The sequence below is a fragment of the Clarias gariepinus genome, chromosome 1, assembly GCF_024256425.1.
Source record: "Clarias gariepinus isolate MV-2021 ecotype Netherlands chromosome 1, CGAR_prim_01v2, whole genome shotgun sequence".
NCBI classification, from domain to species: Eukaryota; Metazoa; Chordata; class Actinopteri; order Siluriformes; family Clariidae; genus Clarias; species Clarias gariepinus.
Window position 1 is genome coordinate 31,931,609 of NC_071100.1, and position 25,233 is coordinate 31,956,841.

The 25,233-nt window shown below is 37.5% G+C and overlaps 2 protein-coding genes across 2 annotated transcripts in view; both read left to right on the forward strand.

Annotated features, from left to right (window-relative positions):
• The window catches only part of arrb2b (arrestin, beta 2b), a 53,176-nt gene extending 48,642 nt beyond the window's left edge, over nucleotides 1-4,534 (forward strand). Inside the window, exons 13-15 of the mRNA XM_053492541.1 lie at nucleotides 516-592; nucleotides 755-809; nucleotides 1,547-4,534. Coding sequence (XP_053348516.1) covers nucleotides 516-592; nucleotides 755-809; nucleotides 1,547-1,646 — 232 coding nt within the window. The 3' untranslated portion in view covers nucleotides 1,647-4,534. The remainder of the gene's footprint in view (nucleotides 1-515; nucleotides 593-754; nucleotides 810-1,546) is intronic.
• A 2,170-nt stretch (nucleotides 4,535-6,704) lies between these two features.
• On the forward strand, nucleotides 6,705-18,865 carry pelp1 (proline, glutamate and leucine rich protein 1). The gene is made up of 17 exons (XM_053504343.1): nucleotides 6,705-6,858; nucleotides 7,379-7,443; nucleotides 8,215-8,320; nucleotides 8,950-9,099; nucleotides 9,518-9,589; nucleotides 9,678-9,737; nucleotides 9,866-10,022; nucleotides 10,781-10,913; nucleotides 11,091-11,178; nucleotides 11,556-11,644; nucleotides 11,789-11,902; nucleotides 12,050-12,200; nucleotides 13,014-13,176; nucleotides 13,268-13,323; nucleotides 13,642-13,869; nucleotides 14,865-16,655; nucleotides 18,200-18,865. Exons 1-17 carry the CDS (start codon nucleotides 6,718-6,720, stop codon nucleotides 18,290-18,292), a joined length of 3,657 nt encoding a protein of 1,218 aa, XP_053360318.1. The 5' UTR covers nucleotides 6,705-6,717; the 3' UTR covers nucleotides 18,293-18,865.
• The last annotated feature ends 6,368 nt before the right edge of the window (nucleotides 18,866-25,233 follow it).

Sequence of the window (25,233 nt, forward strand, 5' to 3'; positions counted from 1 at the left end):
ACAGCTGAAGTTTGTACAGTCAGCTGTGGCCACTGTACCCTCAGGGTCCTGTTCTTGGCTGACAGCAGTGGAACCCGATGTGCTCTTCTGCTGTTTTGGCTCATCTGCCTCAGTGTGTGACATGTGCTTTCTGAGATGCTTGTGTGCTCACCTTAGTTGTAAAGAGTATTTTTGATGGCTTGTCTTTAAGTATCATAGACTCATCATTGGTATTTTCTAACGCAGAACGAGCACTCTAGCACTAAATGTTTTTTTTCTTTGTTTTTCACACCGTTCCACATAGAAATCCTAGGAGATCAGCAATTTCTGAAATACTCAAATCAGCCCTAGTAGCAGCAACCACGCATTCAACATCATGATCACAATTTTCTCTATTTTGATGTTTAATGTGAACATTAAGAGATGCTCCTGACCTACATCTGGATAACTGAATTAATGCACACTATTATATACAGATATTCAAGTATAAATATATATGAAATAAATATACAAAACTATTTCCTCTCCCCACACAGTGATGTTGCAGTAGAGCTTCCCTTTGTGCTGATGCACCCTAAGCCCTCTGAGCAGCCCACCTCAAGACCACAGTCAAGTACGTACACTATCTGAACCACTCGCAAACCCTGGCCTCACTAAATTCACCATCCGGTGGTCAATCCAGGCATTTATTCAAAAGATATAGCTTTTGAATAATATTTTAGCTGCATTTCATTTCTGTTTTAATTAAATAATTTTTTATTGCTAATCTTCACAGCTGTGCCAGAGACAGATGCTCCTGTGGATACCAACCTGATAGAGTTTGAGACAAAGTAAGTATGTTGTTTTATGTGCAAGTTTGTATGAAGGGCCATGACTAAGCCTGTGCATGTTATTACTGACTTGTGTTGTGCCTCCACAGCAGAGGTGGAAAGTAATGAATTACATTTACTCGCATTACTGTAACTGAGTAGATTTTTTTGTGTACTTCTACTTTTTAAAGTAGTTGTTAAAATCTGTAATTTTACTTAACTATGTTTTGTTTAAAGTATTGTACTTTACTACATTTTATATCATACTCGCTACGAAGTAAAAAATAAATGAATGAAAATGAAAAATAATACAAATAATATAACGGGGAAGGAAAAAAATTGCACTGCATGATTGGTTGATGGGCGTGGAGAACAAACTCGCTAAATTCACAAGAACGATGGAGACTGACAAAACAGGTGCCAGTGATGCAGACACAGCTGAAAGTGAAATGCCAACAAATTCTTATGAAGCAAACCCCTGGTCATATTTAAGCGACCACTTTGATTTCGAGCACAACAAAGGGAACAGATTTATTATGCAAGGGTGTTTTATCCCTCATCCCACCCCGCTGTTAAAAAAAAAAGTAACTCAGTAACTTTTACTCTAAGTAAATTTTTTTTAATTAGATACTTTTTACTTGAGTAGATTTTTATAAGGATAACTTTACATGTACTTCAGTAAAAGTTCACTAAAGTAACAGTACAGTACTTTTACTTAAGTACAAAAGTTTATTACTCTTTCCACCTCTGCTCCACAGTAACTTCTCTCAGGATGACGACTTTGTGTTTGAGGACTTCGCGCGGCTGAGGCTGAAGGGAATGAAGGATGATAAAGAAGAGGATGACCACTTCTGCTAACCCTGTGTGGAAAGGGGGAACTGGATTAAAGGGGCTCTAAGTGTCAGTACTACTAAACTACCATTCCACTGGGCCAATCTGAAAGAGCAGGATGCTCACATGAGCACCTTCTCTCCTCTATTTTTTAAAACTATTATTTTTTTTATTTCTCTTGACCCTTTCCTTGTCCCTTTTTGTCCATGATGATGTTGTCTTTAGATCTTTTTTTTTTTTTCCTTTTCTTTTTTTGGAGCTTCTTTGTTCTTGTGCATGTGAATTAGACAGAGAAAATGAAATTGAGCGAGAAAAGCAAAGAAATCAGTCAGGTTAAAGAAAACAGATCAGGGATGTCTACGAAACATCATTAAACAGAGGGTCCATTAATTCAGGGGTTTCTTTTTTTGTACTTAGATTTCTTTTCCCTCCCCCAATGTAAACTGAGTGGGCATTAATAGTTTTGTAATATTGTAAGAGCATAGGTGAAACGTTACTTCATAGTAGAGTATGGCAGATAGGGAACACATGCTTAAGAATTTAATGTCGTTATCAAATTCAGTATAGTCTACAAAAAGGCTTTTTGTTCTAGCGTTTTATTTTATAGCTATGTAAAATGTATACATATCGCATGAACGTGTGTAAGGAATGACTCTTCTGTGTGCTTAAAAGTCAGCACAATGCATTGGACCACAGAAGACTTAATTTATTATTGGCATCGGTTTTGTCACCCAACTGAGTGTGCTAAATGTGTGTGGATTGTGGGTTTTGAATAAACACAGAGAAGAGAGACAGCGAGAGCTTGGCCTGCAGAGGTCTGTTGCTATTCTAGTTTGCAACTAGAAGTTGCCAAAATTAAACACGTATGTTGTCATTTGTTAAACAACAGATATATTTTCAGGGGTCTTAGGGGTCCTGCTATAATTTTTAAGAAGTAGGCAACCCTTTTTTTTATATCAGACATCAGGCTTCACCATTTTAGCTGCTTTCCCCTTTGCCAATCTTTCTATATAATCTCAGCCCAGTAAAGAGTGCTACATTTAGACTATTTCCTCCCCCCAACATTTCAAAGGTTTGTATTTAACCTACTCATTATAAGCACTTTTTTCAAAATTATTTATGTTGGGTGTCTGTAATGATGTCCTGTAATGTAGGTGTTATCACACGCTGGCTCTTTTGCTCCATCTTGTGTCCAAAAGAAATGGTTCTGCTATGGTTTTAATTAAGTAAGCAATTAAGCATCGTTTTCCAACTCCCCTTTATTTTTGATCAGCAGTTTATACTCACCTATAATCTACTATTATAATCTATTATTGGTTGACCTTTAATGTATAGCTTACATTATTATTGTCCATATTACACTTTATTTTTATCAAATACCACCTCAAATGATTATTGTTAACTCCGCAAAGGCTTAATTTCAAGCTTGTTCTGCCCATCAAACCTTTTTTTTATTATTATACAAGGAACTGAGGAACTACTGAGTTTACCACTTATAATTCTGATATTATATTTACTTAATGAAATTATATATTTCCTTTTTTTCATATTTCAGTTAAAATATTTTTTTTTTTGTAAAGCTAATGTCATTATTGAACTAACCAGAAGCTCTATGCTGTACGCTTCATTTGCTGTATATTGCTATATTATACAGCAGAAATTGCCTGCTGTTAGAACTTTTGCCCTTATGGGTGAGGAGACTTTGTGCTTTTGCCTCCAGACCAGCTCACAGTGTTGTTTGAAATATTTTCCTCATTAATTATTACAGCCATCAACACTTTACCAACAATGTTTATGTACATAAATGCACACAGAATTTACCCGCTATTGGAATATTTTCAGTTTGTTTGATACACTTTTGTTCATTCATACAGATTTTACACTGCTAGGAACCAACTTTGTGTAACCTCATTTTTTTTTTTAAGGAATGCCTTGCAGGACATGTTTTTTAAGATAAGTAACAGGAAATTGGTGCTGTACATAATTGAAAAAAAGAACAGAAAGATTGAGACTGAGAAAAGAAAGCTTGTTTATCAGACTCAAGCTCATGTCTAAGGCTACAGAATAAGAACAGTTAATAGAAATAAGGAAATAAGCTCCAGGTAATACAAGAGCACACTGTCCATTTGTCACACATCATATGTTATTTATAATCACAACAGGACTTAAAATATGCCATGAAAAACAAACGATTGATTTTTTTTTTATCTAGGAATGTTTGCATATGTGTACATTTGTTGATTGTCTGCCGTTAACTTTTAAAAAGGCTTTTTTATCATTTATGTTATGAAATGGCAGGGAGAATATTTTCATCAGATGGTCGAAAGATCTTTGTCCATATGTGAGTGCTTTGCTAGAATGCCATGCATGCATTCAAAGGCAGCAGTAGGCTTTGAGAACGTTGTGGTGTTGTGATCGAACGCTCTCTCAGACCATCTTCATGTAAAACTTGGCTTTTTTTTATCTAAATGAAGCCTCATATGTCTGTGAACCAGTCAAGTGTATAAAAGAAATATTATATTGTATATCTTCCCTTGGATTCTGTAGGGTGCATCTAAGGAAAAATGCACGCACATGTTGGTTTGTAGACTAATATTGTACCATGTCACACTTTTTTTTTTTTTTGTATTTTATGGTTGATTTTAAGCTACTTTTACTCCTCACTACTACTAAAATTGATATTCTGAAAATATACATACAGGCTACCTGGTAATTTAATTCATAATAAATTAAGATGAAATATATTAATATGAATTCCAAGATACTATATAAGCAATATGTTATTTTAGTCAATAAAATGATAATAAAATTCACTAAAAAAAAATGCAAAAGTGAAAAAAAAAACATGAAAACATTGGGAAATATATGTTGCTTCTTTATTTTGTACGCCGTTTTAGAAAATTAAAAAAGGAAGAAATCCAGTTTGTTGGCAGTCTTTATTTACTCTGTGTGTATGTATGTGTGTGCGCGAAAGATACTGTATGCCAGGGGTCCTCAGTCACAGACCTATCAGAGTTTTCACTCTCTATTAACTCAGCAGTTAATTACTCAGCTTAACATGTCGGCTACACTCCAGCCTGTAAAAGTCAAGAGCACTGGATTGGATATCAGTAGTCATGATTTTTTTAAAAAGCAGCAGTGGGGGGAAAAAGTGCATTATGTCAAATGAATTAACATCTGTGTGTCCTTGTCCCAATAGAGCAAAGAGAATTAAAAGCGGAAAGACAGTGTTATTGTTCACTGAAGCTTAAGCAGGCTGAGGGATACTTGTGTGAAAACTCAGGAAAGTTAGCTCATATCCCATGCGTCCCAACTTTTATGTAATGTGCCTTGTTGCTTTTATTTGACCATGTTAGGAACTTTTTACTTACACATGTCTTTAGAAATAGTGAAGATGAGGGTAAAGCATATACTGTACTGTACATGAACAGAACATGACCCTACTATGGCACTTATATTAGGCCACTTCAAGTATACTGAAATACAAATCAATGTAGCCATAGTGGACTACTGCATAGATGGATGTATAGATAGATAAAATAGAGATTTCTTCACCATCTAATGGATGGTTCAACAGAAATTACTAAGAGAATACTAAAAAAAAGGCCGAAAATGTGTGGTGCAAGGCTGAGGTAATATAAATCGATGCGGATAAGGGTACATGAGTAGATAAAATAAATACTGTATATGTTTATGTGTATGAAGTAAATGTACACCAGTCAGCCATAACATGTGAACCGGTAATAGGATTTTGGGCATCAAGGCTCATTTATGCCTGTGGGGACAAAAGGCTAACACCACAGAAAAGCCAATGCCGGCCACAATGGAAAGGTATCAGAACAATGCACAACCTAAAAAAATAAAAAATATGATAGATTAGTAAGATAGAAAGGTTTTACTGCCATAAAAGGAAAACTGCACTAAGGAAAATGTAAAAATTTGGGATGAAATGTACAAAACTGCAAGTTACACTAACTCACTCACTCATCATCTATACTACCTAATCCAGTATACAGTTTCACAGGGGGCTTGGAGCCTAACCCAGGACACTTAAGGTTTGCTCATTTACACACTACAGGCAATTAAAAAAAAAATCTCTGGAAACCAGAGCACCCTGAAGAAACCCACCAAGCACAGAGAGATCATGCAAACCCCATGCACACAGACCCAAGGTAGGAATTAAACCCAGACACAGTAGTTGCAATGTGACAGTGCTAACCCTTAAGCCACCGTGTGACCCCATCTACATATGATCTGGATATTCCGCACCCTGGAGGTATATCTTTCGTTTCTGTGACAGTTACTTACAGGACCTTGGTCAAAGGTCCAATAGTGGTGGCATTGGGGCTCAAACCAGGGACCTCCTAATCAGCAGTCCCACACCTTAGCCATCCAACTCCTCTTTACAAAGTTACAATAAAATATGATTTTATAATTATATAATATTATTATTATATTATTAATATATTATAATGATAATTAATCTAAATATATAAATGACAAAATATGCTGTGTAATTATACAAAGAAGTATAAAATAATAATATAACACTATAATAATTAATATCTATTAATAATAATTATTATTATTTTATATTTGCAAAATGGAAAAAAATTGTCAGATTTTCTTGTTTTTATTCAAAATCTGTTTCCTAAATTTAGTTTTTCCTTTAAACTATAATAAATCAGGGGCCACATATTTTATAATAAATTAAATCTTTAGAATTGCTACTTTTATCATTCATAAATGTAAATTTAATAATAGTATACCCTCCTTCTTGTATTTAAAAATGATAGCAGAAACTATTTAAAAAGTATGAAGTTTTTATTTATTTTTTTACATATGCATTTTTTTAATACAAGCATTTTTAGTTTGTACTTTTTCTCCTCATTTACAGTCTTTTGCAGCTATTATTATTATTATATCTTCAGTTTTTGTTGTCTACTGCTCCTTTTATCCTCCGTTTATCTTAGCTAGTGCACTTGGTACTATTTGGGATTCCTGTGCAAACTTGAGTGACTGCGCGTCGCGGAATAACCACGTCACCCTCTCCGAAAAGCTTTGTCGAGTGACATTGACGTAGTTCAGAGGCGGCAAGATGGCTACGGCGGCTTGGCTGCATGGCCCTAAGAATATGCGCCTTACTGAGGGTTTGGTGTCCGCGCTGAAAGAAGAGCGGCCCGAATATTTACCTGCACTTTTAGCGAATTACCGGGAGCATGGCGTGGTCGGGACGCAGGTGAGTGAGCTGCTAGCGCTGGTTAGCTAACACTGTCTGCTGTAGCGCTCCGTCTGTAACAGCAGGAGGAAGGAGGAGGAGGATGGTGGTGGTGGTGGTGATAATGATGATGCCGTCTTTGTGTGTTCGCTGACATTCACTTCATGAATTTTGTGTAGTTGTAAAATACACATACAAGACTTGTTTTACATACGAACTAACGTGATGTTAAAGTTTTTTTATTATTATTTTTTTTTTACCACAAATACAAACCGGGTTTATTCGAGACTCACAGGTAAAGCTTCCCAGCTCTGCTCCTGCACTCCAGCTGTTCTGCACATGTTAGTGTTGTCCTGCTCTAACATACTTCAGCTAAACAGCTGTTTAACAGGTATACCTGAGCTTGAGTAGGTGTGCTAGGGCAGGAAAATAGTCCTCATCTGGATGCAGGATACAGTTCTGTGCTCTTCTGTAATATAAAACTTCAGATGTTGCCTCTCATATAACTCCTTTGCTGTGTAACTGTTTCTCTGTACTGCAGAACTCTGGGACAGTGGGAGGACTTGTGGGCATCAGCAACTCACGCCTCAACTCCAGCAAAACAAGGTGGGCATCTGCGTCACTCATAAACACAAAATCATCCTTCTCTTGGGTCATGTTTTTGATCTGTGTAACACCATTGTCATGTTTAAAGAGGTCAAGAGTAGCTCAAGTGTTGGACTACTGATGGTCCTGGGTTCACCACCAAGTTGTTCCTGATGGGTCCTTGAGCAAGGCCTAAGTGCACAGATGTATAATGAGATTAATTGTAAGTCTCTCTGGATAAGAGCCAAATGGCATAAAATGTAAGGGTGGGACAGGTGATTATTAAATCCCTTTTTTAAAATCAGATTTTGCATTGTTATCCATTTTCAGCTGGAAGAAATAATAATTAAAAAAATTCCTGAACCATAAATTGTAAACATTTGGGTGCTGCCCTAAACAGACAGTATATGTGTGTAATTGTTTTGAGGGATGTTCTCACATTTACTTAGAAATCACAAACCATACCTTTAGTTCACCGCTCAAGATGCTCATTCACTTGTGAGTTTTTAGCATGTATAGCAGGGGTCCTAAATTTAAAAAGATCTGGGCAATTAATTTTTTATTTTTTTTAGCTGAGGTGGGAATTTCATGTTTGTGTTTGGATTCAGACTTCTACATATGCAGTCAAGTCTATAAAAAATTGAACAGTTAAAACTTCATTAGCATTTCAATAATATTTATTGCCAGTTTTTATTGCCAGTTGTTTGTATGAAATTATATATATATATATAAAATGCTTGAGTAGAACCAAATAGGTTCTTGTATCTAATCAGAGGCCCTTGTGTGCTTCAGGTTTGAGGGTCTGTGTTTGTTGTCTATGCTGGTGAAGGACAGCTCAAGCGAGGTGTTCCAGCAGCACTGCCTCTCATGGCTTCGTTCTCTTCAGCAGATCATCCAGGTGAGATGCATTACACTTCTCGCAGCAGGACACACAATAATATTATTATTTTTATTGCCTTTCTCATTACTGTACATTCACACGATTCATTGTTGGTTATGTTACACTTTGTTGTGTACGTGGATCTTGGGTGCTATTTTTTTTTTTTGTTTGTTTCTTACTTCAGAAGGTTTTATTGTATTGATATTGTGCTTATAATGTGATTTGCGCTGTCATTTTAGTTAGAACAAGGTTAATCTTGTTCTCCTGGTTACACAATTTAGACAGATCATTTAGTTTATTTTGCCATCATTAATGACACTATCTAAGTTGTCCTAAGGTGATGAAAAACAAATTGGATCGATTCTTCTTTTCGGTTGTGCAGTGGAAACGCACTAGTTGATTAACGTCAATCTCTAAATTCATTAAAATCATTAAAATTTTATTTCAAGATAGAATCAAATAAATCCTTGACATCAAATCTGAGTTTTACTTTTTTCACCAAATTTTTGGTGCATTGCCAGATACAATGCAAATAATACACGCGCTTATCTGTAAATTCAATTTTATTCCCTCTTTGCTTCTTACTGTCACACAATACTTCTGTTTTTCTTTATCCACTTCCTGCCCTTGTGAACACATTCACGCAGTCGCAGGCCCCTCTGCCCTCTGTGCAGTTGGCAGTGAGTGTGCTACAGGATGTGCTCCAGTACTCGTCTCAGCTGCCAGAGCTGGCCAGAGAAGTTGGCCTTAACTCCATCTTAGGAATTCTCACCTCTCTACTGGGTCTCAAGTCTGAGGTAAGTCTGTTACACTTGTTCCTCCTAAGCTTTTGCTTCTGACAACAGAGCTTGTAAATTTAGCAGTTTGAAGGAACAGCTTTAGTCTTGTTGGAAATTGGGCGATGATTTATTGAATTGTGTAGTTGTGATACAGTCAGATGAGTTTGGTACATACTGTGTAATCTTAATAAAACCTGTCAGGTGTGGTTGTGTTCAGTGATGTAAAAATCTCTTTCTGTTTGTATGTTCTGCCTATATGCTTAATGCTTATATCTGGCATTTAGTGTTAACTCACACAACACACATTGTCTTGTGCAATTAGAAATGTTGGCAACCGAATGTAAAAACAACTGTCCCTTTTTTTAATTTAACACGACCAGATATACAGTTTATATCTAATTGTGCAGCCTCTGTAATAAAGCTGTTTTTGTTGCAGTGCCATCTGCCTGCCATGGAGGGAATGATGGCATGTATGACCTATTTCCCTCGGGCATGTGGATCACTAAAGGTGAGGGTTCTAATACTAACATTCCTGAAATAAGTATTAAATATGGCATTTTCATCCTTGTGTTTACTATAACCGTTTGCTCATGCAGGAAAAGCTGGGGGTTTATTTCCTATCGAAGATGGATTCTGACAACCCTAAAGTGCAAGACGTAAGTGACATTTTTGTGATGTATTAAATATGTTAGTACATTTGTTCCTGGTTTTGTTAGTGTTTTTATCACAATATCCAGTTACATGTATTGATTGTTGTCTTTAAGTTTGTGTTACTGGATTGTAGGTGGCTTGTGAGTGTTACGGGCGGCTGCCTTGCCTGGGAGGCGTGCTCGAGCGCGGAGGAGGCGGGCGCCGAGCTGAGGGATGGACCAGCCAGGTGCACTGTCTTCTAGCATCAGCCAATAGCATTCTGGGACATTTATATCAGGGAATGGAAACCGGTGAGATAGAAAACTGACTCGTTAAACAGACACCTTATTCATAGGTTTAGTTGTCTAATGTTTGTACAACTCATTGCAGCTTTGCATGCCATCGGATTTAGTGATGCATAAAATTTAGCAATTCTGTTTTTTATGCATTGATTTCATCTTTATAGTCCTGGGTATGTATATAAGTTGTACCATGATTCTAAATGCATCATATTCATTACGATCTTATTCTCAATTAAATAATTTTTCCTTCCGTCACTGCCGTTTTCTTCTTGGTTAATGGCAGGCTGTTCAGTACTGCAGGCCGCACACCCGTGATACAGAATGATGCATATAGTTAAATGTCCCAGAACAGTCCCAAAGAATATCAGTTAATTTTTTATTTTTACTCACGTTAGAATGCACAAGTTTAAATATTAAAATGACATTCAATAAAACTTTTTTCTGTTTATTCATACTCTTTATTATATCTGCCACAAGAACACAAAAAGTGTCACCATAAAGGCCTGTCTTTAGTATTATTAATGTAAACGGCATTCAATGCTCCAAATTCATATCCAAAACAAGTTACATGTTAACATGTCTGTAGTTGCTGAAGCAACTTTTGTCAGCAATAAGATGCAGAAGACCAGCTACATGTAAATCCTGTCAGAAACCTGTAACATTACCATTTGCCTGTTAATTGCTGTACAGTTGGTAGTTTGAGACAGCTAGGCTTCACTACGTTTACTACGTTTTTACTAATTTCTCTTAAACGCATTTGTCTTCAGAAGAGACCATACAGTATGAGGGTCCAGGAGTGGAGCTGCCCTTTCCTCCGCTGGATGATGTTGATCCAATGCTGATTCTTCACCTTCGTCATCGTTATAGAGCAGTGTGCCTGGCTCTTAAACATACACTCAGGTAGAGTGTCTGTGCGTCTGACTGCATATAAATATGGATTAGTTAATAATTTATGTAATGTAATTCGCAATGCTTTTACAGGAATGTTAACCTACATAAAAAATGGTCCTGACTTTATCTTTGTCTTTGTCTGAGTTGAACTAAACACAAATCTTTGTGTGTTTTTCTTGATTGTAGTATTGATCCGGCGACCTCTGTGCGTCTTCCCATTCAGCACGTCCTTAATATAGTGTGCCGTGCCCTGGCTGTCAACATCAAGAACATTGTAAGTTTTTACAAATATGTATTTCTGACACTCCCTACTATTACAGGAACTCAGCTAAAAGTTACTGCCACATCCCCTGTACAGTCCTAACCTCGTTCCAAGTCTTTTCCATATGTTTTTAGCTGTTAAAGGAGTTCCTGGAAGGCCAGCATTTCAGACCTGAAGCAGGCAGTCATCTTTTATATTTGTGTAATATGTGTGTTCTTAAACTGAATACGGTGTTCACAGTATTATTTAAACTATATATAATGAAAAAAGTCAATCACTTCAATTTTAGATTCATAAAAAAAAAATTTAAGCTTTATAAACAATAATTTTTTATTGTTGTGTACTACTAAACATAGGGTTTTGAATGCCTGTTTGTGTATGTTTTACAGAATGTTACAAGCGAAGGGTGCTTAAAACTACTGGTTTTGCCATCAATACATACCGACACTTTGGAGGTGCTCTCTGCCCTAATTAAAGCGTGGGTAATCACAAACCAGTTCACAAACATAGTTCTTCTCTTGACACCCTATGTACTGTGTCATAGAATATGAAATTGTATCGTAGTGAAATTGTTTGTTGCTTAAATGAATGCTCTTAACACTCCAGTCTTGTTTTGTTACAGTGTGGGTGCTGGCCTGGTGCAATATTGTAATGTGCTATCCAGGCTTTTTTCTCAAACACTCTGTGCGTGGACACCCCTACCAGAGGCCAGCCTCGGTCAACAAAGAGCATACAGGTAGCATACAATCAAGTTTTACGATTTAAAATATTTGCTTTGTGCTTCTTAAATCTGTGACTTTCACGCACATAAATCTCTCCAAAGCCTAGAAGTATTATAAATTATTTCCCTTGTCCTGTTTCAAGCCTCTTGTCCTATTCACAGTGCTGTGCGGGTGGCCCTGTATCGCACTCTAGAATTGTGGGTGCGTGTCGGCAGGGCGTCTTCCTCAGTTCTGCAGGGTAGCTGCTCTCACTCAGAGCTGCTCTTAAATAATCTCATTGGGGACATTACACCAGGAACTGAGGCCGTTAAAGTGAGTCAACTGTGCAGTTGTTACTTTTGTAAGAAATCTTTGATTACATACATGCAGCTCCTGGATTATTGCCATTCTTGGTAAAGGGTAATGTTCAAAAGTAATTAAAATGTCATAAATATCTGAGTAAATATTGCAATTTATAAATATGGGCTTCTTTAACAAGGAACCTCTCTAATGACAATCGCGCACACACACACGGAATCAGTGCTTTCTGACAGAGAGACTCACATGGAACCTCTCTAATGACACTTGCTTTTTCTTTACACGCACACATGTAATAAACTATATGCGCACGGATGCATGGGAGACCATTACCCATAATCCTGTAGCGCGCGCGACAAGAACCAAACAAAGTCCATGCGTCCTACTTGTATATCAACATTTATATTTAAAATTTGCTTACTCACAAGCAGTGTTGGATGTAATCACAAAGGATTTTTCATTTTCTGCAATGGAAAAGTACTCTAACTAGTTACTTTTATCAGAAGGTAATGCAATAATGTAACTGATTACTTTTTAATGACAGTAATTTTGTAATGTAATTAGTTATTTTAAAAAGAAACACCCCCCAACATTGCTCGCAAGTTACTCATAATCCAAGGTTCCACTGTACATTTTTGGATCTATTAACTGATTTGTGCAGGTCACCCACCATCTGTCCATTTTATGTTTAAAGAAAAACAAACATTTTATACATGATTTTTAAAAAGTTTAATCTAAAATAAAAAGACATTGCCTTAAATCTGCTTGCTCTTGCTTTATTATCGACTGTTTTGTATTGACTGTTTTGTATCGACTTCTCTCATCTAGCTTCGTGCAGGACAGGTGGGGATGTCTGATCTGGTTGTTGCAGCTGGGAAGACCGGACCTCGGCGGACGAAAGCAATGGGTACAGGCGATCCAGGTGGAGTCTCGCTGCAAAAAAAGGGTGATGCATTAGCCAATCAGGACACATGTTATGCAGCATTACGAGGTAGGTTGTAAAACAAAAAAAAGACAATCTCTTATTTTCATTACTTTATATTAGAATGAAAGCATTAATGCTTGTTCTTGTTTATTTGCAGTCCTTAGACAGATCATTTTGACTAGTGGCACACTTCTCAAAGAAGACCTACATAAGGTAAATAAGTTTTCATGTAACTGTGATCCAGCCACGTGATCCAGTCATTAAAAAAAAAAAAAAAAGTTTTACTTATTTTACTTCAACAACTTCATGTAAAACATATCCTTTTTTTTTTTATACTAGGTAGTAGTATAATATGGGTTGCTAAATGCTTAGGTAGCATGTTAAAGTACTTCAAGCTCATGGTCCTGGACTCACTAGTTCATTGTCACACTTGCAAAAAAGCCTTTGGTTAGAAATGTCTAGTTATAACCGTAAAATTATTGCCAATGTCTGTGCTTGCCTTTAATGTCATGTTTCTTCTTTGACTCTTAGAAACTGCAGGAGTTAGTGGTGCCACTGTGTTTAAAACTCCAGCAGCAGGCTCAGTGCAGTAACTGGGATGTGAACAGTGTTAGTGGTCAGTATGGCAGTGGTGCTCCACGCTGTGAGCTTTACGCCCTGCTTTTGGCTTTGGTGCTGGTCCCATGCCCGCGCTGGCCTGCTCCACTCTCCTGCGCTGTGTGCGTCTTCAGCCAAGGACGCAGAGACCAAAACATCACTGTGAGTGGCCAGCACTTTGAATCTTCAGTTTATTGTGTTTCGTTGTATTTTGGTGGAGTAATTTTATTAGAGGTGCAGCTCTCCGATTCATTTTTTCCAGCATTATTCACAAGTAATCATGCTGATATTCCTTAGTGTTTGCAAGAATACATGTTTTGGCATTTATCTGTGTGTCTTTAACAATTATAGATGGTTCATATCATAGAGGAAGTCTCTTAACACTACAATATTAACAATTAGCTTTGTTACTGCTTAAATCTCAATCCCACATGTATTAGTTCAGTGTCCTATCATATGTTTACAGTGAAGATCAATTTATTTTACAGTAGAATTTTAAAGTAATTGCTCCTCAGAGTAAGTAACACATGAGTAAATATCTGGTAATAGCTAGAGCACATAATCTAGCGTGGTTAACAGGTTGTCCAGCTTACCATTATTAGACCAAATAAAAAGAAAACCAACCAGTTTTATTTTAAACCTGTTTTACTGAACAAGTAAAAAGCAACATTAAACTCTGTAAAATTATATGCAGTGAAGGAGTTCACCTACATCCAGAGGATGACTGTAAAATTCCTGAATTGAGAAGACCTAAACATGTCATGAAAAATTCATGGGATTTGTTCATTTAAAACGTGTATGAACCCTATCATTGGTACGTTGTGTAAATATTGATGTAAATTAAACATCTGTTTATCAGTTTCTCCATTTTAGTTGGGTTTCATACATAATGGTTTTTTTTGGGCTTAAATGGCCTCCCAGACCATAATCTGCTGACAAACCCATACAAACCTGAAACAATGTGCATGTGAAACGATACCTTAAATATTATAATAGAGGACAGCAATGTTGAAATTTAAATTCTGTTAACTTCTGCTTGTCAAGGTTGAGTTATTTTGTTTAGCTTCCATCATTCCATTATTAATTTTGTGCTCCTTCTGGCTTTTGCTTGTCTTGTCATATTTGCTCAGTTATTGTTGTTGCCTTACCCTTCTTAGGTGTCTTCATTCTGTGCTGAGGCGTTGACTATATGCAATGCCCTGCTTCATCCACGTACCCCGTCCATTTCCCTCCCTCTACCTCCGCTGACTCTGAAGCCGACCCCAACTGCTTCTGTCCTTGGCCCTACTCAGAATCCCTCTCTCTCCCTCCCTACACTCCTGGGGACCACTGCACCAGGACATTCCTTTGCTCCCAGACATCCTCTGAGCTTAGGCCCTGCTTCTCTCCTGGGCTCCTTGGAGAACCATATACCGCTGGATCCTCCTGTCCTTCCCACACCAACGGGTGCCACTGGAGCGCAAGGTGAGTTGCTACTCTCCTCCTCTGCCCAGGCAGCTGAGCTGGCAGGATTGGCAGCACCCCCTGAAACCCAGAGGCAGGTGTTTCTGCGCTATGACAAAGAGGAGCCAGAAGATGTGGAAATCTCTCTGGAGAGCGATTCGGATGACAGCGTGGTTATAATGCCCCAAGGAATGATGCTGGAGATGCAGGAAGGAGCTGGTAACACACAGAGTCTCCCTCCACCACCAGGTAGTGCCATACCTGTGCCAAATGCTGCGATGGGAAGTGAAGCAGGGGCTGTTGAAGCCTCGCTCTCTAGCGATCTCCCCACATCCATCGGGCATCAATTGTTGCCATCTGATGCGAACAACATCAACTCCTTCCCAGGGTCTAGTCAAACAGATCAGCTAGTCTCTCTGGTTCCAAATCTGAATTCCAATTCTATTCCTCTTGCAACATCCTCTGGTGCACTGGGTAATTCATTGCCTGCTGGTGCACAGCTTCAACAGATGTTGATGCAACCTTCACCAGGTGTTCAGCCAAGTCAGCTCGGACTCTCCTTACACATGCAGCTCCAGAATCAGTTAGCACAATCCAGTCGCCAGCCTGCCACCAATGATCAGGACCAGAATGTCATCAACATTACAGATGATGAAGAAGAGGAGGAGGATGAGGAGATGGAGGATGAAGATGAACTGGGAGAGGAGGAGGAAGACGAAGAAGGCCTAGAAGATGAGGAAGAAGAAGGCTTTACTGATGAGGAGGGATTTGAGGGGTATGATGAGGAGGAGGATGACGATGAAGTGGATGACATTGAGGAAGAAGAGGAGGAGGAAGAGATCCAGGCCTTGGAGGCTGACAACCAGGGAGATGTGATTGGTGCAGAGGAGGGGGAAGCAATGATGGAAGGGCAAGATGAAGGGGCAGTGGGCACATTCCCCATGGAGGGTGAAAGGCCAGTAGAAGGAGGTATTGAGGAAATGAAGGCAGTGCAGAGCATCTATGAGGAGGAAGGAATAAAGGACAAAGGTAGTATAGAGGAGATTGAGAACATTGGTGCTGTAGAGAGAAATGAAAGCATGGTGGGAAAGCAGCCAATAGAGACTCATGTGATTGGTGCTGAGGAAGAACAAAGTGAAGAAAATACCCTTGTACAAGCAGATGATCAGGAAGTACAGCCACAAGAACAGAAAGGATTCAGACCAGAGTCAATGGTGAACCCAGAAGATTCTGGGATAATTCCAGAAGGTCAGGAGCAGGAGCAGGAGGTGGCCATTGAGGTTAAAGATAATGAGCCAAGTGCAGAGGCAGAACATGAAAAGATACCTACTCCGAGCTCAGCAACCACATCAGAGAACACTGCACCCCAGCAAGTAGTGGAGACAGCAGAGAAAGATGTTATTGAAGAGACACAGATGGGAGGAGAAGAGGCACGAGGGACAAAGAGAAAAGTAGAGGATCGAGAAGAAGGAGAGGTGTCTGAACAGCGCAGTGAGAAGCGAAAGGTAAATAATTTTTATTTTAACAAAACCCTATTACTGAACAGAAAGCACTGTTGTCTGTAGTCATCAAGACTCTCAGTAAAGCCGAGGTCAAAGGTTTTTGGGAATGATGCCAATTTTCACAAAGTCTTCTGCTTGTGTTTTTATATTTTTTTGTTAGATGGTACTAAAGTACAACTACAAGCATGGAATATGTGTAAAAAATTTTAATTAACTATTACAATAGGTTTATACAAAGGAGTCAATAAGTTCTTCTTTATCAAGACCTCTGCAATTCGCCTCATCACTCAACTTCTGGGCCACTTCCTGACGCATAAACAGTGCTTAGAGTTTGTCAGAATTTGTCGGATTTTTTTATTAATGTCTCTGGAGTTTTTTTAGGAGGATTCCTGGCCATGGACCCAAAATTTCGATGTTTTGTTCCCTGATCTATTTAGTTATCACTTTTGCCTTATGGCAAGGTACTCCATCATGCTGGAAAAGCTATTGTTCATCACCAAATTGTTTTTGAATGGTTAAGAGAAGTCGCTCTTGGGGGATGTTTTTGTACCATTTTTTTTTATTTATGGCTGTGTTCTTAATCAAAATTGTCAGTAAGCTCACTCCCTTAGCTGAGAAGCAAAGACATGAATTTTCTCAGGATGCTTTACTGTCGGCATGACACAGGACTGATAGTAGTGCTCATCTTTTCTTCTCCAGACAAGCTTTTTTCCTGGATGCCCCAATCAATCGGAAAGGGGTGTCATCAGAGAAAAGGACTTACTACCCCAGATCTACCCGTCCTCAGCAGTCCAATCCCTGTAAATTTGTTCACAGTATCAATCTGTTCCTGATGTTTTTTCTTGGAGAGAAGTGGCTTCTTTGCTGTCCTTCTTGAAATGAATAAAAGACTGATGCACTACTATCAGTCATGTGTCATGCCAACAGTATCCTGAAACCATTTACTGTATATGTGGGGTTGCTGCCCAGCCAAGGGAGTGGGCTAAATAATGGTACAAAAACTGAGATTGAATTCCAGAGGACTTTTTGCAGAGTAACTTAATGTAATTGTCAATAAAAGCCTTTGACACTTATGAAATGTTAGGGATTACACACTAGTAGTTAGATGAGCATGTTACTTATTCATGCCTGTACATAAAGCAAGCATTGAGATAAGGAGATGAATGACATTTATTAATTGAATAAATGTAATTTAATAACATGACATTAACTATTTAAATGTCATTAAATACTTAACATTTGAAATTTACCTAACTATTTAACATAAATTTTTAAATTGCTGTTGAAATGTTTACCATAGTAACTTCGGACAAAAAAAAAAAATCTAAAGACGCTAAAACCACAGACTTTGTGAAAATTTATATTTGTGTCAGTCTCAGTCTTTGGCCATGGCTGTATGTTTACGGGAAACAAAATGGTTCAATTAAAGCAAAATAGAAAAAAAAAAATAAGTAGAAGTTCTGTTCTGGATGAATTGAGTGTTGCAGTTGCAATGTATGTAAATACTGGCAACAGACTCAGGCTCTCTCTTGTACTCTCTCTCCCAGGTGGATGATGAGGCCATGGCTTCCATGCTGGCTGACTTTGTGGACTGTCCCCCAGACGATGAGGACCACGGTGCTTCTCAGTCACATTCTTAAAGTAAAACCACCTCCGAGAGCCATAATTCATTAATTGATGTCATGGACTCTCTCTTTTCCTTCTTGCATCAGTAATAACATACAGATATGAGTCATTTAAACTTAAAACCTTTTATCAACTGTAAAAAGTTAACGGTTTGTATCCATGAGGCAGTCATGATACCATTTAAGATGCACTCCTTAAATGCTTCATAAATGCTTTTTGACTCGAATGTTGGAACTGGTCGTGTTACCATCCAAGCAGCTGGTCGGTATTTTGTGTAAATGCTTCTCACAGAGCAATCAGCAACCTTTCCTGTGTGAGGGAAGTTGCATAGACGGATCTTTTTGTGTTCTGAACATGGGTTGCATGCCTTAAACCTTCATACTTAACCTTACAATTAAAGTACTTTCCTTCTCAGCAACATTTACACTAAAGAACTATGGTATTTCCATGTGAAAGATGGTATTGGTTTTGTAGTTCTTATGGGTTTTCACCTCATTTCAGTTTTTTTTTGTACTATCATTTGTTACTCTTGTGCCCATGTTCTGTTAATTGGTTGCAAAAAACAATTAAAAGCAAAAAAATCGAAATGCCTTTGTGACCTCCATATAAATAAATGACTGTAATATGACATTTATTGAATGAATAATTTTCATTAAATCATTAAAAGTATAATTAACTATTTAAATGTCATTAAATACTTTACATTTGAAATTGACATGTGACTAACAGTATTTTCTAAAATTGATATTGAAATGTTCTATTTAATTATTCATTTAAATGTGTTTAATTTAATACATGGACACTACTTGAACACACCATAAAAGAATTTAAATAATTAAAATAATTACATCTGAAAAAGTAACCCATTAAACTCAGTAGGCGGCATTGAAGCTGAACTACTGTTAGCTGATCTGTGTATAATCTTTAACGTTAGGAAACAATCTTCGAAAGCTGGTTCTTAATGTAAGATTATAGTTATAATTAAAAAAGTATACAATTTAAAGTTTGCAGTAAATGATGGCCCAGTGAATAATGACAGCCTTCCTTTCAGGTGACCTGGGTTAGATTCCAATGGATTACAGTGAAATTTTGTATGTTTCTTTGTAAAAAAAAAAAATAAAGGAATATTACAGCATCCTGCAAGCCATACTATTAAATGGCAAGCATTATTAGCAGTATTTTGTTTCCAAAAGCAAAATTTGCAGCTTCTTATATTTATCTAGCTGACAGTAGCTCGAGACTTCAATTGACTGCTGAACTAAGGGTTCTAATGATTAAATACCTAGCTACCTGTTTAACAATATTGACTAGATATGTGTTTCTGCAACAACAACAACAAAAATTTTTTTTAGACAGACAAGGGATTAAACTTGGATCACTTACCTACTGTACCTCATTTAATACTACACCCTGTAGTAACTCATTATATAAATAGATGGAACTTTATTGTGCTTTTTAAAAATGTATTATTCAACCACTACCACTGGTTATCAGAAGTGGAATTTTGATAGAAAAATTGTACAGCACAAAAATTATTTATTAGGCTGATTTGGAGATGAGGCATGTGACTTGAGATCGCCATTAGAGCGTGCTCACAGAAATAAATGGTTGACTCACAAATTATTAGCATGTCCAACTATAAAAAACGAAATCAATAAACCTTTAAAGAGTTAATCATCAAACAAATAAATCATAAAATAAACAAATTTTAATATTTGTTTTGAATTAAAATGTTAATTATATAGACACAGTTTCACTTTAATTTAACTTTTACTGCTTTATTTAATGACATATTTAGTAATTTGTCACATCCCTACATATAGGGTACCCTCTGTCTGTTGTAAGGTATTTTTAACTACGCCCCCACCCCCCGAAAAGACACGCGACCTCACAGTTATATGTGATTGGTGAACATCTCAGGGTTCTTAAAATGGTTTTGCTCCCTTCCTATCTACTGGCTCAATTTTTTCCTCAAAGGATTCCCACTAGAAGGAAGAGCATGCCTGTGGGGAGTTGTACCAAAATTTTGAGTGAGGTCAGTTCCTGGCATCAGCTGTAACGGTCTGAGGAACAGTCAATATTCCAAGTTTATTCTAAAGGTGTTCATACTGTAGGGGTTAAGAACTGGCCTTTTTGTTCCAGTGACTGGGAACAAAAGCTACAAGAGGTATCATATTACCTCCAGAAACTTTACTACCTGTAGCACTGCTACGGTTAAACATGTAAATAAATGTAATTGTATCAGAGATAATTTTTATAGCTTGTTTAAAAACATGTTAAGATTCTGTAAAAATATTCTGTAAGTTATTATTGAGAGACCAAAGAGGAGGAAATGTCTACATACTGCTAGGGTGCAAATCGTATTACTCATGTTGGTTTAGGCAAAAAGCCAAAAGTGAGGTCACTAGTCAAAAGCTTTAAGTTTCCACAGTTTTTCCTGATTTTTGTTTCTTTACACATTGTAAAACAATGCTGAAGCCATCCCAAATATGCAATAACCTCCTTTTGACATTGACATGTCTGCTACTTATACTCTGTGAAGCCTTCAAATCACCTCTAATCTGAGGTGTTGTTCATTAGATAGTTTTAAAGGCTTATAATTCTAAATTAACATTTCTGCGAAAGTAAGTTTTGGTCTTGCTTTTCAGAGATGGTCCTCATGCGAGCCAGTATCATCATGGTGATTGATGGTTTTACAAATGTATTTGACAATACAGTCCTTGCCAGAACTATTCCCGAACAGCTGACCTCCGTGTTTAAAATAACAACTGTTTTGTTGTTGTTACTTAATTACCTAATGCCATATGTGTTATTTCATAGTTCTCTGGTGTAGAAAATAAGTTACAAAAAAAACCCCCAAATTAATTAAAAGGTGTGTCTAAACTTTTGACTGATAGTATACAGTATATAGCATGAATAAGTAATATCACGCAAGAGTGAGTACTAAATATTAGTATGTCTGTAATGCGGTCATAGGCATTAGGGCGCAGCGTTGTGTATAAATGACTGTAATTCCTGAAAAAACTGCAGAAAGTTTTTTTGTAAAACCTGAGTGTTTTATGACCGGATAAAGCAGTTTTGCTTTAATTACCCTTTTCTTTAATTAAATATCAATAGCACTTTCCTTCTGAGATATCAAAACATTTGTAGACAAAATTTACCAAGATAATACAGTCCAGGAAAATCAGTTTTTAAGCATCTAAATTTCTCGACCCACCAGATGGCGCTAAAATACAAGATGGTTTAGATGAACCTGAATGAAAAGGAAAAATCTATTGACGAAGTAGATTCCTGCTTAGCCAAAGAGGTTGTGGCCTCAACTTCAACCCTTATTCATGCTATTCTAACCAGACCAGTGTTGGGTGTAACATGTTAGAGTACTTTGATAATTTTTTTAATGTAACGAGTATCTAATGCGTGAGGTCTGCCATTTAAGTACTCAGTTATTTAGTTATATTTTCAAAAATGTAATCCTTCAATCAGACAATTTATGTAATCCATTAGCCAAACAGCAGTGATTCCATTAGTGTGTGTGTGTTTGTAAAAGTCATTCTACAAGCTCCGCCCCCGCCCCTTCTGTTATTCCTGCTGTTAGTATTTAAAAGATTATGGCCAAACTTCGCTGAGTGATGATGGTAGAATAATTATAAAGGTCTTTACTCAAACAACATGCATAATAAATTACAAAGGAGTTTATTTTCTGTAATGGAAAGTACTCGAACTAGTTACTTTTATCAGAAACTTTTTTACTTTTTAATGACAGTAATTTTGTAATATAATTAGTTACTTTAAAAAATAACGTCCTCCAACACTGAACAAGACACATGGTATACAAAAACCTTTAAGTATGATAGGGGGCGTCAAGAATGATCCACACTCTGTAGAATTTATTTCAATTTATCTTTGAGTTATTATTTTTTTTACATAATCTCAATACAACTTGTCCAACTGTCAACAAGCTTTTATATTCCCTCATTAAACATGTTTTAGGCTGATCTGCAATACACAAATGCACATCTGTCTTCACTTCTTTATTAAAAGTGAATCTTTACACCGCAGTGACAATGAACTGATGTAAAATGTTCAAACCTGCATTGCATTGACATGGGAGACAGTATACTCGAATAGAAAGCCCTGAGAAGACCAACAGAAGATTTAATATAACTGGATTGCGGGTGATTTTTAACACACCTTCATAATACAAATATGGTATAATTATATGTTTGAAATTTAATGTCAACCGAAGATAATGAGCCTGTTGTCTTAAATTCTGCTCTCAATTTCTTTTTCCTTGTCGACACTTGTCCTGGTTTTGTTAAAAGGTCATCTGTTCTGTGTGGGATGTTTCAGACGTTAAAACTTGTGCAACTGTTTGTTTCACCACAACCGGGGATATACCGGGGTTATTCTGTTACCTTCAGAATAACAACAGACTTTTTTCTTTTTTCTGGTGTTTTAACTCAAGAACACACAAACAGACAAATAACATCAGATGTGCCAAACCCCCAACATGTATTATACCAAACAGACAAAAACAAGACACAATATAAAGCTATTTACAACAACATCCAAATTATCAGGTAGGCATGAATATGTAGAAAATCCAGTCTCTTATAAAGTGTGTGTGTGCGCGCGTGGGCGCATGTGCTTATGCTTGTGTGTGTGAGCATTACTACTACTTGAGCACTAACTTAATGGAGAATTTGTTGGGAGCAGAAGAGAGTGGGTGAGTCTTGATCCACAATTGAAAGTGTGCATGTTTCCTACACGTATTATAGTATCTGGCTTGTTTGGTTTAATGTCTGTCCACTTGATGTGTATATGCAGATTGTCCAGCAGCTGGTGGTCTGTGGACCAGCCTTTCCAGTGCAGATGTCTTCCCAATGGTTTCCTGCTGGGGTATTGATGGTGAAGTAAAGCTCCAGTAAGCACTGATCCTAGGCTTTATGATGGTCACCAACATAAGCAGCTATCATAGTCATTGTTATGTTTATATTTTCTGTTTAATTTGTTTGTGGATGGTAACTGGTCGTAAGTTTCAGGACACTGCTACAGGTTTTACAGAGTTCTGCCTGTAGCTTAGAAGTAAAATTTTGGACCACAGTCTGAAATCAAGTACTTGGGTACACCCCCAAGTGATTAAAAGACAATTAACTGGAATTTCTCCCCCTGCTTTCTTAAGGGCATTCTACAATATTAAACCCCTTGGTGGTCTTCAAAGGAGATCTTCTGGTCTTGTACATTATGGGACTGAGTCTTGTGTGTATGAGTCTTCAAATGAGTGAAGCCACTGTTATGATGGGGCTTGAGCTATTTCATATAGAATATTGAGTATGTCAGAGAAAGCTTTTGGGGTTAAAATAATTGAGCACAGAGGTGTTCCAACATTTATAGGCTCATAGGCTCAAGACAGTGCCCCAGGTTGAGGAAATTCTTCTGGTTTTGGGGCAATTAAAGGCCTAACTTAGGGCAACATGGCCGGTAAAGACATCAAATAATATACCTTTAAGGTATTGTTATTTTAAGACTTGCCTACTGAAACTCGCTACTGGCAGGTCTGTCTCTAACCACTATTCGTCCTCGACATCTGATCCAGAATGCAACTGCACATCTTGTTTTCAACCGTTCCAAGTTCTCCCACACCACCCCTATCTGTTTCTTCACCCTCCCCCCTTCCAAAAGAAAAAAAAATCCTTCCCAACAGTTTTTGACTTGTAATTAATTAGCAGTGTTGGGTAACGATAACCGATCTCACCTATTCGGTTTGACTTGTGGTGAAAGCGGTGTTAGGCTCTGATTACTTTTTAATGACAGTAATTTTATAATGTTCCTTTAAAAAGTAACGTCCCCCAAAATTGTTAATTAGTAACCTAGTAACTTAATGTATAGACCCCTCCAATAAAGCACTTTTGTTAGTCACTTTGGATAAGGGTGTCTGCCAATAGCCTAAATGTAAATGTAATGCCTCCACTTTTCTGCCACCCAGACCATAGCCAAGCATTTCTTTTCTAAAGTGAAATAATTGTGCTTATTGCCCAATCTTGCTGTTAAGCCTTTATTAAAGTCCGGGAGGCATATGCCAACACCCCTTCCTATTCAGCTGACAGCTGGGTGAGAATGGCTCCAAGGCCTATGTTGAAGGCATCTGTGTACACCTGGAACGGTTGCAGTGCTTGTTTTATCCATGCTGGTCTGGCACTCTGTAGTCCACTCCCATTTCACCTTCTTTTTCTTTAGCTGGTTCAGTGGAGCAGGGATGTCTGCAAGATGTGGGATACATTTATGGTACCAGGACTCAGGAAATGTTGCAGTGTTTAGGGGTGTTAAGATAGAGGACACTCAGCAATCACCCATGTCTTCTCAGGGTCTATCTGCAATGTGCCACAGGAACTTTAGTTGTTGTTAGTAAAAGTGGCACTTTTTCATGTTCAAGGAGAGGTTGGCCTCTTTTACAAAATGATTTTTTTTGTAATGTTGCATCCAGATTCTCTGTGTGAGTAAATAATAATGTCATCAATGTATACAAAACAGCATTGTCTTCTTAGCTTTCCCAGAACCCCTTTTAATGAGCCCCTGGAATGTGGCAGTGGCATTTGGAGGTTCATCAACATTGGTAAAGGCTATTGGTGGTAATGAAAGCTGTTTGGAAAACTCTTCTCTTCCATTTTAATCAGGCAGTAACCAGATTGCAAATCCAATGTGCTAAACCAGCAGAGGTCTTCCAGGACTTCTAAGATGTCATGTATTAGCAACATTGGATATGTATCTGAATTTATCTTGCTGTTAAGATTTTGATAGTCCACACAAAACCTGTAGGATTCGTCTGGTTTCAGGACAAGGATTACATGGGAACAACCATGGTAAGAAAGAGGGCTCAATGATGTTATCTTGCAACTGGTCTACCTGTTTATCTTTTTTATAATCTATAGTTATATTTTTTGTCTTTCTATTAAAG

Bases quoted from the DNA above. Each gene is read 5' to 3' on its own strand.
- pelp1 (XM_053504343.1), top strand. From the start codon at position 6,718: ATGGCTACGGCGGCTTGGCTGCATGGCCCTAAGAATATGCGCCTTACT. The intron at 11,645-11,788 runs GTGGGTAATCAC...GTTTTGTTACAG, and splicing joins CTCTCTGCCCTAATTAAAGC to TGTGGGTGCTGGCCTGGTGC. The intron at 12,201-13,013 runs GTGAGTCAACTG...TCTCTCATCTAG, and splicing joins CAGGAACTGAGGCCGTTAAA to CTTCGTGCAGGACAGGTGGG.